Source organism: Sinocyclocheilus grahami, unplaced genomic scaffold (assembly GCF_001515645.1).
Source record: "Sinocyclocheilus grahami isolate Dianchi unplaced genomic scaffold, SAMN03320097.WGS_v1.1 scaffold475.1, whole genome shotgun sequence".
In the NCBI taxonomy this organism is placed as follows: Eukaryota; Metazoa; Chordata; class Actinopteri; order Cypriniformes; family Cyprinidae; genus Sinocyclocheilus; species Sinocyclocheilus grahami.
The window spans coordinates 454,679-469,104 of NW_015505654.1; the positions used below are offsets into that span (position 1 = coordinate 454,679).

The window sequence follows — 14,426 nt, forward strand, 5'->3', positions numbered from 1 at the left end:
GCTGGACCTTATTTACTGTTGCACAAGCCCCATTGAAATGCCACTGTGCTCTAGTAAAATATTACTGAAACCCTTGCCTGACAATGGAGATGACTGTATACCAACCTAAGAATCTTTTTGAATTATGTACATAAATAATTATGTAATGTGTGTTTTCTATCAGCTGTTTTGAATCCGAACTTAGATGCCAGATGGTGATTGAATCAGTCTGTCAAATGGGTTTGCAAAAAGGTCTGAGATTGTTAGTAACGGGATGTTTTATATGCAGAAAACAAAAAGAGTGGCAGGATGAGGTGAATTTTTACCTAGAATCTTTTGTAGGAAACAAAATTTCTAGCATTATCAGCTATGAAGCAGCTCTTTATTGCGCATGCAGCTTGTGAATGACTCTGCTCGACAGGCAAAGACCATTTATATCCATCCAATAGTATGAAAAAAAGTATCAAAATATGGGGACATGTTTTTGATGAGGGTATATGCCCAATTCAGAAAGAAATGCTAGAAATATTCCTGTGACATTTGAATCTGCTATGGCTTAGTTTCAAACTATTTTTCTTAGCTGATGAATAATAATCAAAAGTAACTGACTATATTGTATCTAAAATATACGTCACTCAATAATAATTCCTTATTTTCATATTTACATTGCGCTGTTGTTGTTCTGAATATCAGCCTGCGGCCTTGTGCAGACAGCTGAATCACAGTGTGGTGATGTAAACCACAAACTAGTACACAGACCAACATTTCTTTTAAAAATAGAGCTTAATAGAAGTCAGTGGTTAGTGGCTCTCACTACCCTTTTAATTTACATTGCATGTTCTATTTAAAGTCTGATAAAAAAACAGTGATCTGTTGAAATTTGGAAATGCTGACATACACAAATTACTTCAATATGGGAAAAACATGTATAAGAGTAGTATAACTGGTATAAACACAGCTGTTTTTCAGGCATATCAATATAGTAGAGAATATAGATAGATAGATAGATAGATAGATAGATAGATAGATAGATAGATAGATAGATAGATAGATAGATAGATAGATAGATTGATAGATTACGGGTATGGGGTCTCAATGTCTGCTGTATACAATGAAAAAATAAGAGTGAACACTAATTGCTTCATTAGTGTTGATTTGTAGTATTCACTCTATTTCATCACATTCTACAAGATGAAATGTAAACTGTCAGATATAAAATATCAAATGACTGATGATGATCTGTTTGCAGAATAGAGCAGAGAATGAGTGATCACCTCCTCTCTTCCTTTTTCAAGAGAGACTCATTTGTTTAAACTCTTTGTTCCATTAATGATGAGGCAACTAACAATAGTTAGAGCAGAAGTTCCCATGTTTAAGGTTTATTTTTTTTTATTATTTTTAACAGCTTCTTCTGATCACAGTTAGAAGTAGTTTAGTCTAGAATTTGGAATGGATGGAATGGATTTGATGGAAATGTAGCTTGCATGTCCTTTTCAGTTGATTGATTTATCTAGTGCAGTGGCAATCTTACGGTGGCCGTAAAGTGCAAAGCAAATCACAATTCTGAAAACAAAATAACAAATTACAAACGCAAATGCAAGTCTAAAAATCAAAATAACAATTCAGAAAGCACAACAACAATTCAAAAAACATTATAACAAGTCAGAAAACACAATGACAAATTCGAAAAACAAAATAGCATGTCAGAAAACACAACGACAAATCTGAAAACAAATGAACAGGTCAGAAAACACAACGACAATTCAGACAAACCGGAAGAGGTAGGTATAGTTTGAGACAGCGCCATTGGTTTGGGATCACTCACCGCTGACTGGATGAGACATCTGTCAATCAACGTATACAGAGAAGAACCAGCCGAAGAACAGCAGAGTCGTGGTAGAAAGTTCGGAGATGGTAGTAAAGTAGTTCAGTTTAAATGTATTGTATTAATTGCCCTTACTATGGAATAATTTTGCTTTCTGACTTGTTATTTTGTTTTCGAATTTGTCATTGTGTTTTCTGACTTGTTATAATGTTTTCTGAATTGTTGTTGTGCTTTCTGAGTTGTTATTTTGTTTTTTAGACTTGCATTTGCGTTTGTAATTTGTTATTTTGTTTTCAGAATTGTGATTTGCTTTGCACTTCTCTGCCACCGTACAATCTATTTTAGTTTGCACTGGCAAAAGTCTTTCTGCTAGCCAGATCTGTCAAAAATAGCTGCTTATAACTGAGACACTTGTTTACAATAGTTGCAATCTTTAAAGCTTTATTGAGTTCCCCCATCTCAGACCTCGTGTTTTACACACCAATGGGACTATTGCTTTTTGTAAATGGAGATGCATTTTCACTCAGAATGTCAGAATGCAAGAACTGCTCTGAAAGGTCAGAAGATGTAATAGATAAAAAAAGCTTTATTTGACAACTTTGTGGACAATGAAAATACAATCATACAGCAAATTATAGAAAGACTGTACATATGACACATTGTTCAGTGGTTCTATTAAAATATGTTACCCAGTGGTCACATAAAAATAATTGAATCAGCTTAGACATTAGGAAATATTTAGTTTTTTTCTAAATTGAACTCCAACTTATTAGGCAGAATATTAATACATCTTAAGTCAGTGAAGTCATTTGAAGGATGTTGGTGCTGATGATGATGTCATGGTGTTCTTCAGGGGCACAGAGACAGTTGTACTGTGTGGCACAGTCTGCTGGCTCCTGTGAAGATCAGAAATCATTTAAATTTAGTTAATTTTCCCATTAATTAATTCCTTTTTTTAAATTACCACGTGTCTCTCTCTGCCACACAAATCTACGTCTTTGCATTAACTATGAATGTGAAGCATGAGTAATATACTTAAAGCAGACATTCTCACCTCTTTTCAATAGCCTTTATGATGACATTTTGAGTGAATTTTGACTCTGGATTCATGCATTTCCGTCCTGCACCATTCTTCAGAGTCACACTATGAAAGAACAAAAGCAATAAGCCAAGTCTTACTCGTGATTGTTTTACAGTTGATGAATTAATTGAAAATGAAAATGAATCAATGTATACAAATGTAGGCTATGCTTACATAATCTCATGTTTGCGACAAGATGGACTTGGAGGGATGATTTCAACTTTCTCAATGTTCCTCACTAAAACCATGTTTGCACCTTTGTCTGCACAGAAGCACCTGCCCCTTGAAGACCTGTCCTGTCCTGGAAGAGAAATGTCATATATTTCATTAGAGTCTATTAACTGCAAAACATTACCATAAACAAATGTACATTCTAAAGATATGCCGAGGCTCTTGATCTGCGATTCTCAGAGCTCAAACTCACCTTTTACCCCAACAGCGATCAGGCAGGCGAGAAGAACAAAAGCTGCAATAGTCTTCATTGTTTTCTTGTTCTCGATGAACTGTGCTTGTGTTATGTCTGGGTCAGTGAGATTATGACTGAAGGACTTCAGGAGTTCATTTAAATACTGTAGGATCAGGGCTTTCCCCTTAGTTTTAGTTCCCATTTTTAGGTTTCAATACTCCGTCTTCCTCTCTTTTTTCTCTTTTTATTGCGATTTCTCGGAAGCACTGTCCTTAACCCTTATGGAGAGAAGCCTTGATTTAGAGCACCTTGAGTGTAACTTTCCACGAATGAGGAAGGAAATGTTGCTTAATTAGACTGGAATATTTGTGCGAATTATGATTTGGTAGGAGTACTACTAGACGTTAGGCTAAAACATGAAAGTGAAAAACTCTTGGGGCATTTCAGATATTTTGTAAACATTTCAATTGATTGAATTTGATGCCTTTTATTGTCTGTTTTTAAATACATGACAATCTGTTGTATACATTTTGTGCATAAATAAATTAACAATACACAGAAATATAGAAAATGCACATTAAACCTACTTATTAACACAATCTTTTGCAATTATTTTAATGCTAATGAACCATTGTTTGAAAGAAAAAAGACTGCAGGTAAAACACACAGATACACCCAAGTAGCACCCAACAATTTCTAAGCATTCAATCTGGCTGAATCCTGCTGATTTAGTAGTTTATAGCTACACTTTGAAGTTGTAGTTTGTTTCATTTATGACTGATTACTAACTGTATGTACTGTATCAGCTTACTCGAAAATCAAGTTTTATAATCATTCTTAATCACCCTCTCTCTTCAACCACCAACATCCCTATCTGCTAGGACATTATCACATTTTTTTTTTTTACAGATTTTTTTTTCTTGCAGGGTAGTTTTCCTGAAGAGGTCTCCCATTCAAGTCCTAACAAGACCCAACCTTGCTTAGCGGGAGAGTATTAGCTGTGGGTCATCATTAAAGTAAATTTTCAATGTAGTAACCGAAAGGTTTTTTAACACTATAGTTCAGCCAAGCCACTAACCACCAATGAAAAAATTAAAATGCCTCTAAGCTTACTCTAAAAGAAATTGAATGGATCTATTGCCACAACTTAAATAAATGCATAATTGCAAATAAAAAATAAAAAAATCTAATTTATTGATTTACTTGAACCTTTATGAAAAGTTATATTGACATAATAATGTTAATCATTACATCTATTTAATATTGTATATAAACTCAAATTTCTGTCAATTTCTGTTATTTTATATATTTTTTGACATGTTAGTGTTTAATACTGTTGTGTTCTACATTAAAAAAAAGTTTCTGTTATGTTGAAGTTTTTCTGGTTAACATTTCTGAAGAGTAGTGCTCATGGTTAGGTTGTAATGTAAAAACTGTATTGACTCTTTGATGACTGCCAGTGAACATATTTTACTTCATTAAATGCACTTGATAATTAAGTTACATTTAGCATGTGATATACTAGCCACAACGTTTTTTAGCAAGTTGATAAAATTTACAAATATTTACATTTACCTATTCAACGCAAATTCTATACAGTAATTTTTGGACTGTGAAATAAAAAATAAAAAAAATGACCCATTTCCATCATCACAAAGTGTGGCTGGGATCTTCTGGTTTTGCTGGTGTGCTTGTGGATGTTGAATTTATTTGTGAAGGCACTGAGAAACCACAAACAAGGATGTGGGACAAAACATGCATTTTCTGTGGAAGATGGTCAGTTGTTTTCACTGCCTCTTTATTTTCAAGCCTGTCTAAACAACATTTGTGACATCTGATGTAAAAAGATGCTAACTTAAATACTGGCCATAAATGTGTGTGAGTTATTTGTCCAGTATAAATGAGTTATTCTCTTAAGCATTCCTGGGCTGTTTTTTAATTTGAGATAATTTGAGGATAAGCTGGCAAAAACCAAACCTTTAGGAAAAGTTTCCAGACAAAAATGTCTGGGTTATGCCATATGATTTTATGGCATGTACAACACTTAATGTAAAGCAAGTAATGTTTGTTTGCAGCTTATTAAATATTTTAATTTTCTAATGATGAAATTCAGTGACTAATTAGAGTTCTGATGTTGAAAAACCAAAGAGTTTAAGACATAAACAAACCACAAATCAGGTCATTAGAGAAAACTTCTCTTTTCACTGGAATTTCATCAAATGTTTTCACTGCCTTTTTCTTTATATAGGATCTTAACCAGACATTATGTTGAAGTCAGCTAATGACAATTATAAAAAATGAAAGCAAAACTGAAAAAAAAAAAAATGAAAACTGAAACTTTGAGAAATCTGGAAATGCCACTTCAACTGCTACATATTATTGAAAAATAAATTAGAATGATTATGCATGCACAATATAATATACAAAGTTACTTTTTTATTATAGACTTTTTCATTATCTGAGTTATGAAATAATAAACTTTATGCACTGTCTATTAAACCATTTTTTAATAATAAGATGAGGTCGATCCATATTTTGTCTTGTTGTGGAGTTAGTTTTCCTCAAACTCAATATATGAACACTTGTATTCGTTGTCTTCTTACTTTGGAATTGTAAGTACTGACTCTTCAGAAAACACTCAGACTCTCAAATAGCTGTAATAGTGACATTTTAAGCTTTAAAGCTAATCTACGTTGTCTGGGACAGCTGGACAGTCTTTAGTAATAAGGTAGACAGGGTAAGGTTTTGGCCCAGTTGTTTCTGCTCTTTTTATTATGTCATATAATAACTAGAAAAATCACTTTGGACCCCTCACATTCAGCCCACTTCCTCTTTGAACATCTGGCAGGCGCTACAGAGCAGAACAGCCAGGCATAAAAACAACTTTTCCCCTCAAGCTATTCCACCTGAACAATACATAACATCTCAAAACTGTACATTTTATTACAGTAGTATTATATTTTAAATGTATTGTCTATTCTCTATTCTATATCTTTTCTAATCTGCTCTAGAATAATCTTCTCTCTTTATTATTAGTGTTATGTTTTTTATTTTATTTTATTACCTTAATTTAACTGGAGGCTCCTGTCACCAAGACAAATTCCTTGTGTACTTGGCAATAAAGCTCTTTCTAATTCTTAAATGTTAGAATTCATTGATTCATTCTGAACGAATTCATTCATTCAGTAATAATATTAATGTATACATTAGAATCAATCATTCTGAATTCAGTTGACAGCTATTATGACATCACTTCAGTATATTTGAAAATATAGGCCTGTTTATGATTCATGGAATCATATGCAATCCAGATGTATCACTTTGAAAAATATTTACACATGAAAAATGAATGAATGAATGAATACATTAATTAATTTATTTATTTAAACAAATACATATTTTGTGCATGTTCTCCAAAAATCTGATAGTTGGGATAAGTTTACCTCAAGAGGCTACTTGTTCCAAGTACAAGGTCATCTTAACCTAGTGGGCCAAGATAGCCTCCCTTGATTATCAGTTGCTTTAAAATCTAAATTAGAGAATGTTTCCATCCCTTGAAGATGCATCCTTGTCCTTTATGCTATAATGTGTTAAATGATCTTACCCTGTATTGGCATGTACAAAACTGGGTAATTCAGTTTTTGCCCTAAGAATGACCAGTGGCAGCATTTCACTAAAACCTATAGAGTATGGCAGAATTCCCTGCGGCCACAACGACAACATTACTGAATGATAAACCCACATTGCCTAAGTGCATGATGCACTATTAAATAAAATACACAGTGAACAGCATTAAATATAAAAATAAATATATTTTGTTTTATTGCGTAAGTGGGTATAGCAGTGAGGTGGGAGCTAATCAAAAAGGCGCGCGATAATTGAAGCAATTTAGACTATAAATATGAGGATGTGTTACAGCTTCCCCTTAAAGCTCTTGTCTTTTTCTCCTTTTCTATCTCTCCAATCCTATTCTGTTCACAGGTGATTGGAGATGAGTGGATAGTGCATACCTCCCGCTTTATTGCCGTTTGCTGATTTTTGTAAAATAACTTCTATTTTTGCTTTTCAAGTAAAAGAGTGGTTTCAGTTTAATATGTTGCAGGCTCATTTTTTGGTAATAAATAATTGATAATAAATAATATTGATGATAATAAATAATTTAATAATATTGGGCTTGTTTTGGGCACCTTTTTGAAGCTGCTGTTGCTTATTTGTCTTGCGAGAGTTGGCAACAGTGCATGAATTGTCACTATTAGGAACCTCGACTCATAGCAATGTTCAGGTCTGTTCTGCTATCTGGATTATCTTTAACGAGCATCATCATGATGTTTTGTCTGAACTCTGAATGCTAGGGTATGGCAACTGCCATATATTGACATACATAAACGCTGCCCCCGACAAAGACCATTCATTTATGGAAGATTTTTTTTTATAGTGGACACAGATGGACAATAAATAAATAATAAACATCATAAGTGAAATGTATAACAGCAACAACTGTTTATTAGTTTTATGAACATAAAACAAGAATATACACAAAATGAAAAAAAAATAATTACTACACAGTCAGTTGCAACAGTTAACCAGAAAATATTTACACTACTCAACAGTTTATACATATGCTTTCTAGTTAAACTCATGCAATGCATGCAAACTGTCAACTACAGTAGAGGTCATATAGCGTCTGATTCTATGGGTATCAGCACGTTCTTCAGTGGCATTATTACACAGCAGCTAATCCGAAATCATACTGTGCATCTACTGGTGGGCCCTGTAAAGATCAGAAATAGATCAGTTAATTAGATATTCCAGTTTTTAAAAAAATATATAATTGTTCATTTAAGAAATTGCCAATAGGTCAAGCAGACGGCAAAAATGGTTACACTCACATCTTTTCAAGAGCCCTCTTGATTAAATTCTGGGTGAATTTAGATTCTGGATTCATGCATTTCCGCTCTGCGCTTTTAAGAGTGACACTGGAAATAAAAAAGGAAAGATGAGCTGAAGGTGTTCAAGAGTGTTAAGATAGCAGCATGATCATTTAATGTGTAAATATCTGTATAAAACCATGGTTTTTGTCCTTACATAATCTCCTGTTTTCCACAAGACGGACTTGGAGGGATGATTTCAAACTTCTCAATGTTCTTCAGTAAAACCACATCCACTCCTTTGTCAGCACAGAAGCACCTGCCTTTGTGAAACTTGTTCTGCCCTGGAAGAAAGATGACCCTTTATTAGCTGCAGAACAGCATGGTAATACACTAATATATATAAGAGATACAGTATAATATATATTAAATTATAGGTCTTAATAGGCAACACTCACCTTGTACTTCTGTTGCAAGCAGACAGGCAAGAAAAACAAAAACTGTGGCAGTCTTCATTATTTTTAAAGTGTTGATGATTGTCTAAGACTGTTAATACCAGAGATGTTCAGCTACAGTGCTTATATAGCCGTCAGAAGATCAGGGATTTACAGCATGGTCACAGTTCCCAGTTTCAATTTCACAAGCACAACAGTTTTGATTTCCCATTTCTTTGAAATGCTTTGACTTTGCCTCGTGTTGTTTAGTGTAATGATTATGCTCACCAGTGAAGAAGAATTGTAATTAGTTTTACTGCAATTTTGGAAGTTGGTGTAAATTCTTTCAAACACTCAAGATAAATGCCCAAGATAAATGTACACTCTTAAAAATAAAGGTGCTTCAAAAGGTTCTTCAACTGATTTAAAAACGTTATGACCAGTCTTAAATAAAAAAATTGTATGACTACATAACTCCGTGTATTTAAGACATTGTGTGATGTTAAAAGAAGTTGATCTTTTAAAAACAGTTTTGCTTTTTTTTCCATTTCACTGTGATTCATCATGTGTTTTAAAAGTGCGTTCTGTGTGAACGACCCTGTAGGTCCTGAATTTGGATTGTCTTCTGTGAGTGGCAGGTCATTTTGCGGTTTCCCCGTGACTGGTGAATGTGCTCCCACAGACTCAAGTGAAAACTTATTGTCCCCTTACTAACTATGGCATTGATTGTACCATTGTGACATGATAAATTTGATATTTCTGTGTTCACCCTTGCTTTTGTGGTCTTGAGATATTTTCCTTTACATCAATATATGGACTTTTCAGTTTCCCTTGTTGTTTTGTATTGTGTTTTGTTGCGTTAACTTTGGTTTTAGGGTGATGTTATATAAATATGACTTTTTATCATACTTATATTCTTACCATTTTTCTAAATAAAGCTAAATTCAAGATTATTTCAGCTATGTGTAAATCACTTTGAAGTAACCAAGTATTTCCAGGTGTTACATAATATGAAGGGAAAAAAGGAATTGGCTGCTGCTGACCAGACAATGGCTTTGTGTCTCCATGAGTTCTTTCCTGATCTCCTGTTTACTTTTCGCACACACTGAGGCATGTAACATAACTAATATTTCTTCAGGAACCCATAACAATGACCATCAACGCAAAAAATTATGAAACCTTTACAAGATTTTATTTGATACTTTCCACTGACATTAAACAACAGATACAAACAGAAGAACATACAACACATTTAAAAATAAATAAATAAATAATTAAACTACTCATAATGTGTAAATGTAATATATAAAATACTGTATTGTAATACATGAAAGTATCAATAAAGCTTTTTAATGACAGGGTCCACAGTGGCCACAACTCTTGAAATCACAGTTGAACCACTTCACACATGTTACTGAGCACTCCTAAAAAAAAAAACATAAATAAAAATGACTCCATTATTCTTTCTTCATTTTTAACATATGAATGAAGCTCAAGTCTTCATTTGTAATGTCATTGATAAGACTCACCTGGTCTTTTTTGCAATCCTCTCAATGATATTCTTGGTAAACAATGACTCTGGGTTTAAGCATCTTCGTCCTACACCATTCTTCAGCGTTACACTGTTCAGACACATCATCAGGTTATTTAAAGAGAATATAGATTGATAATGTCTTAAATTCAGTTCTTAATAATCATGTACTTACACGACTTCCAAACGTCCACAGGTTGGACTTATAGGGTGAATTTCAACTTTGTCTATCAGCTTTGGCTTCACCATTTTGAGACCAGCACCACGACATAAACATCTTTGGATTCCAATCCCGGGCTTCCCTGGAGGATGATAGAAATAAATGATGAAAATGATTACTCTGAAACAACAAAGCTACAGATTGTGCTGAGTTAGTGAAATATATATATAAAAAAAGCAAAACAATACCTTCAGTAGCAACAATGGCCAAACTGACAAAAACAAGCAGAGTGGCCACAGTCTTCATTTTTCAGTCTCTTGATGCTTTTCAGCTTAAGCCACTTGACTGACCAAATGTGAGTATATGAGCTGACTGGCATCTTTTTATACACATCGCAGAGACATTCTGGGATTTCCCTGTTTGATGCTCTAGTGGTAGATAAGATCTGGCTGAGTTCCAGTTACTCTTTCTATATCTTACCCAGTTTCTGGGAAATAAACAGAAACAATAGTGAAGTGTTCATCATATTATTTGGGTTTTAAGTTCTGTGTCATGAGGTTTGTGTCACACATACAGGTATACAATATTACATTTATGTCATATCAGATAGAAATGTAAAATTATATAAGAGAATAATATATAAGTAAAATAATATGAGAAATATAATAATTGTAATAAGAAACAAAGTGGCTTTTGATAAGCTCAGATTGTGTATTATTGCCTTTATAAATACTATATACATATATATATATATAATCACTTATTTCTTGTTTTGTTCATTAGTTATTGTTGATGTTCAGCGCTAACGTTGTGAGTGTTTGCCTTCTGTGAAATATATCCTGCTTGGATTATCATTTTGTTTTGTTTATTAAAGTAGTGCTGCTATTTTGTCCTCTTTGCCTCTTCTTTTTGCCCGGCCTAAAATAAGTTAAATATGGATCTAGTAGATGTCAGACTTCTGCTCATCACACAGATGATCAGTCCCCCGAGGACCAGCCCAGGGTGTTCTCACTCCCAACCCGTCATATATTGACACTTGGTCAGGATCCCTCACTATTTAACGCTTTGACATTATTTTTCAACGTACAGGGTACTTAATTGATTTCAGTTGTTTGCCTTATGTGTCAGATCATGACGCATTATTCTTTGGATATGTAAAAGTATAAATTTTATTTAACAAATAAATAAGTATAAAAAATGTAAAGTGTGTAAATATTCATACTTCCATAGATATTGGAGCACCTAACCCCACTTATACCCTAAACCTACCCACAAAATCACAGGAATATATTGCATAAATATTTATCTACAGGTATTTAATAATACTCCAATATGTAATGTCATCATGGTGATATTCCCATGCCCATCACGTTTGTGTTTGATGCCAGAGGTTCCTGACCAAGTGGCAGAATATGACGAGTTGGTAGTGAGAATGTGTTGACCACAAACCCTCTCTGGATAACTGCCTCTGCTAAGCTATCTGGGGATGGTCCTCAAGGGAATGTTTGTGAGTATGTGGACTAGGTGTTGCTGCAGTATGGGTCCCCCTTCACAATGGATGAAAGAGACTTTATAACAAACCTGGAATCTACGCCCATGCAGGCCACTGACCCAGAGCCCATCCAGCCCCTCACCACACCTGAACCTGAACCCACCGCAGACAGATTGCCAGAGCCACTGCCTGCCTTGGAGACAGAACTCCATCTTTTCATTGTACCTCTCCCTTCTCTTCCAGTTTCTGGTCCATCTCTGGTTCTTTGCACACCTCTGAAAGCACCCCTCCCCCCCTCCCCTCACATATGACACGTATGGATGTGCCATCCTGGAGGAACTTGACTACCTGTGCAACCTGATTGGTTTGCAGGTAGCATCTGATATAAACGTGTGCCATCGGTTTGGTTTCAACTGCCTTTCTCTAAGTCTAAAATTACATACTGTGTTACACGACAGTTACAGTGGCCTTCTGTGCTTTCACTTTCTGATAACTGTGGTCTTTTCTCATAAATGCACACATCGTGTGAACAGCAGGATACGAATTTCTAAGAAGGATAAGGATAAGAAGGTCTTTTCCGCAGAAGCTGAATATTCTGCCGGAAAAGTTCAGCTGTTGAATGTACTACTCAGCAAAGGCAATTCACATTCAATTTCTTCATTGAATGAGTATGAGCATGACACAAACTGTATTTTTGTAATGAATTTTTCAATTAATTGAAATCTTTATCAGTAGATAGCAATAGACTATAGACTGTGAAATGAGAGGACTTTAAATTGTAAAACAAAAAATGTTTTGTTATAGTAGTTTTTGGGAGACTGAACAGACAAGGTCCGTTGTGATTTATCCTTGTGTAATCAAAACATTTATTGCTTCATACTAATATTCTTCAGTAAACAAAACACCAAATTAGCATGTAGGCTATTATTTTTATTTCATGGCTACATCACACACAGATTTCCTCTGGATTACAAACGTTTGTATAAAAATTATTTAGTAAAAGTTAAAAAGTGTGTTTAGCTCAAAACGATAGTGTTAGTTATAGTTTCATCATAGAAATCACAAAGAATCACAAAGAATACATTTATGGCTAAATGGCTTTGAAATCTTGTGCATTATAACAGATAGAGTAACTTCAATAATCATCCTTGTTGTCAGACTTCTTAATCTTCTCTTTTCTTCCTCTGTTCTTTTGGTTTTTGTTTCCCCTCCTATAGGAATGGCACAGAATTTAAGTCTCACAATATAATACATAAACATATACATTATAATAGGTTGTTACATTCAGTAATTAGTAGTGTAACAGTGGTGTATATCTCACCATTTGCCCTTCAGTAATCTCTGTCCTTGCCTCTTATTTGGATCCAAACACACCTTTAACTTTCTGTTAACCTCCTTTCCTTTACCCTTTCCTTTTCCAGTCACAGTCAATCTAAGGTCAGAAGGGGGGTGGGGGGTGGGGGGTTGGTTTGTGGTCAGAAACAAATGCAATCGTTTGTTAATTACAATGTTCATGAACTACATTGCAAAAATGAATCTCTAGAAGAAATAAAGATGTATAAATATTTTCATGTAACAGTACTCGTATACATACTTACATAATCTCCGTCTTTGAGCAAGAGGGACTTGGTGGGAGCAATTCAACTGCACGAATCCATCTGGGCTTCACTGCTTTCAGCAGTCTGCCTCTGCATAAACAGCGTTGTGATAGCCCCCCTGCTTGCCCTAAACACAATTATGTTAAGTTTAAGGACTAATGTACATAGCAGATCCAGAGCAGGAAAACTATTTAGTTGCAGAAACTTAGCCTCTGTGTTAAGACGGTGTTTTAAGAACTAGTTTGACCAACTAGCAATTAGCCAAGCGGTAATCAGTCTTGTTTTTTGGATTCAGTGTAGACTAATCCACGCTTTTATGTAACAGAATGAAATACATATGACCAGTCTTAAAGAAAAAAAATTGATGACTAACTTGTAAGACTAGTCTAAACCTTTTTATGCAACCAGCCCCCAATTTAAAAAAATATATTTTCTTGAAACAGCAAAAATATTAAACTGAAGACTTATAACTGAAAGCTTTGTTTCCTCTGGTTACGTATCTGTTTAATACACTGTATATCTAACACAACTGCAGCAAGAAGTATGTGCTTTTCATACATCCAGAGATATTACACACTGTATGTGATGTCTAATTAATAATAACAAGGTCCAGTGTTTGGACAAGAGGAATGATCAATCAGTAATAGAATAGATATACTGTATGTACTCATAATCATGAAGTAAAATGTATGCTTTTACTCAATTTTCTATATTCATTGAATTTCTGAAAGGAAATTGATACAATATAAAAATGTGAGATTTGAGAAGGTTGAAGATTTCCTACATCTCAAAAGAAGGTCACAGTCATAAGATGTCATGCTGATTTCTTTGTGGCCTCTTTGTTTTCATTTCTGTTCCTTATTTCCTGGTGAATATAAGGGGAAATTTAGCTCATACACTGTGCCAAGGTTATTGGGGGGGAGTGGATGGTTAAATAACTGAACTCTCACTTGTGAGTGATGAAATGGGCAGAGCTGTTTTGAAATAACTCTAGAAATGACCTGGCTTAGAAGTGCGAAATGTATATAACTTTATTTACAGTACACTTCCCA

At 34.3% G+C, this 14,426-nt stretch overlaps 3 protein-coding genes and 1 long non-coding RNA gene across 4 annotated transcripts; all 4 read right to left on the reverse strand.

Moving 5' to 3' along the window:
• Positions 1-2,484: 2,484 nt before the first annotated feature.
• Positions 2,485-3,402, reverse strand: LOC107553579 (C-X-C motif chemokine 11-like). The gene is made up of 4 exons (XM_016235848.1): positions 3,310-3,402; positions 3,060-3,186; positions 2,859-2,948; positions 2,485-2,700 (listed from the first exon to the last, which is right to left on the reverse strand). Exons 1-4 carry the CDS (start codon positions 3,365-3,367, stop codon positions 2,610-2,612), a joined length of 366 nt encoding a protein of 121 aa, XP_016091334.1. The 5' UTR covers positions 3,368-3,402; the 3' UTR covers positions 2,485-2,609.
• A 4,468-nt stretch (positions 3,403-7,870) lies between these two features.
• LOC107553580 (C-X-C motif chemokine 11-like) lies at positions 7,871-8,692 on the reverse strand. Its single transcript, XM_016235849.1, has 4 exons — positions 8,618-8,692; positions 8,377-8,503; positions 8,181-8,267; positions 7,871-8,062 (listed from the first exon to the last, which is right to left on the reverse strand). Exons 1-4 carry the CDS (start codon positions 8,673-8,675, stop codon positions 8,050-8,052), a joined length of 285 nt encoding a protein of 94 aa, XP_016091335.1. The 5' UTR covers positions 8,676-8,692; the 3' UTR covers positions 7,871-8,049.
• Positions 8,693-10,004: 1,312 nt separating this feature from the next.
• Positions 10,005-10,624, reverse strand: LOC107553572 (C-X-C motif chemokine 11-like). Its single transcript, XM_016235842.1, has 4 exons — positions 10,533-10,624; positions 10,300-10,426; positions 10,123-10,215; positions 10,005-10,017 (listed from the first exon to the last, which is right to left on the reverse strand). Exons 1-4 carry the CDS (start codon positions 10,588-10,590, stop codon positions 10,005-10,007), a joined length of 291 nt encoding a protein of 96 aa, XP_016091328.1. The 5' UTR covers positions 10,591-10,624.
• Positions 10,625-12,701: 2,077 nt separating this feature from the next.
• LOC107553581 (uncharacterized) lies at positions 12,702-13,456 on the reverse strand. Its single transcript, XR_001604972.1, has 3 exons — positions 13,375-13,456; positions 13,098-13,208; positions 12,702-12,987 (listed from the first exon to the last, which is right to left on the reverse strand). It is a non-coding gene; the product is annotated as an uncharacterized lncRNA (long non-coding RNA).
• Positions 13,457-14,426: the final 970 nt, after the last annotated feature.

Bases quoted from the DNA above. Each gene is read 5' to 3' on its own strand.
- LOC107553579 (XM_016235848.1), bottom strand. From the start codon at position 3,367: ATGAAGACTATTGCAGCTTTTGTTCTTCTCGCCTGCCTGATCGCTGTT. The intron at 2,949-3,059 runs GTAAGCATAGCC...GTTCTTTCATAG, and splicing joins TGTCGCAAACATGAGATTAT to TGTGACTCTGAAGAATGGTG. The intron at 2,701-2,858 runs GTGAGAATGTCT...TGATCTTCACAG, and splicing joins ATAAAGGCTATTGAAAAGAG to GAGCCAGCAGACTGTGCCAC.
- LOC107553580 (XM_016235849.1), bottom strand. From the start codon at position 8,675: ATGAAGACTGCCACAGTTTTTGTTTTTCTTGCCTGTCTGCTTGCAACA. The intron at 8,504-8,617 runs GTGAGTGTTGCC...TCTTTCTTCCAG, and splicing joins GCTTGCAACAGAAGTACAAG to GGCAGAACAAGTTTCACAAA. The intron at 8,268-8,376 runs GTAAGGACAAAA...TTTTATTTCCAG, and splicing joins TGTGGAAAACAGGAGATTAT to TGTCACTCTTAAAAGCGCAG.
- LOC107553572 (XM_016235842.1), bottom strand. From the start codon at position 10,590: ATGAAGACTGTGGCCACTCTGCTTGTTTTTGTCAGTTTGGCCATTGTT. The intron at 10,427-10,532 runs GTATTGTTTTGC...ATCATCCTCCAG, and splicing joins GGCCATTGTTGCTACTGAAG to GGAAGCCCGGGATTGGAATC. The intron at 10,216-10,299 runs GTAAGTACATGA...GTGTCTGAACAG, and splicing joins TGTGGACGTTTGGAAGTCGT to TGTAACGCTGAAGAATGGTG.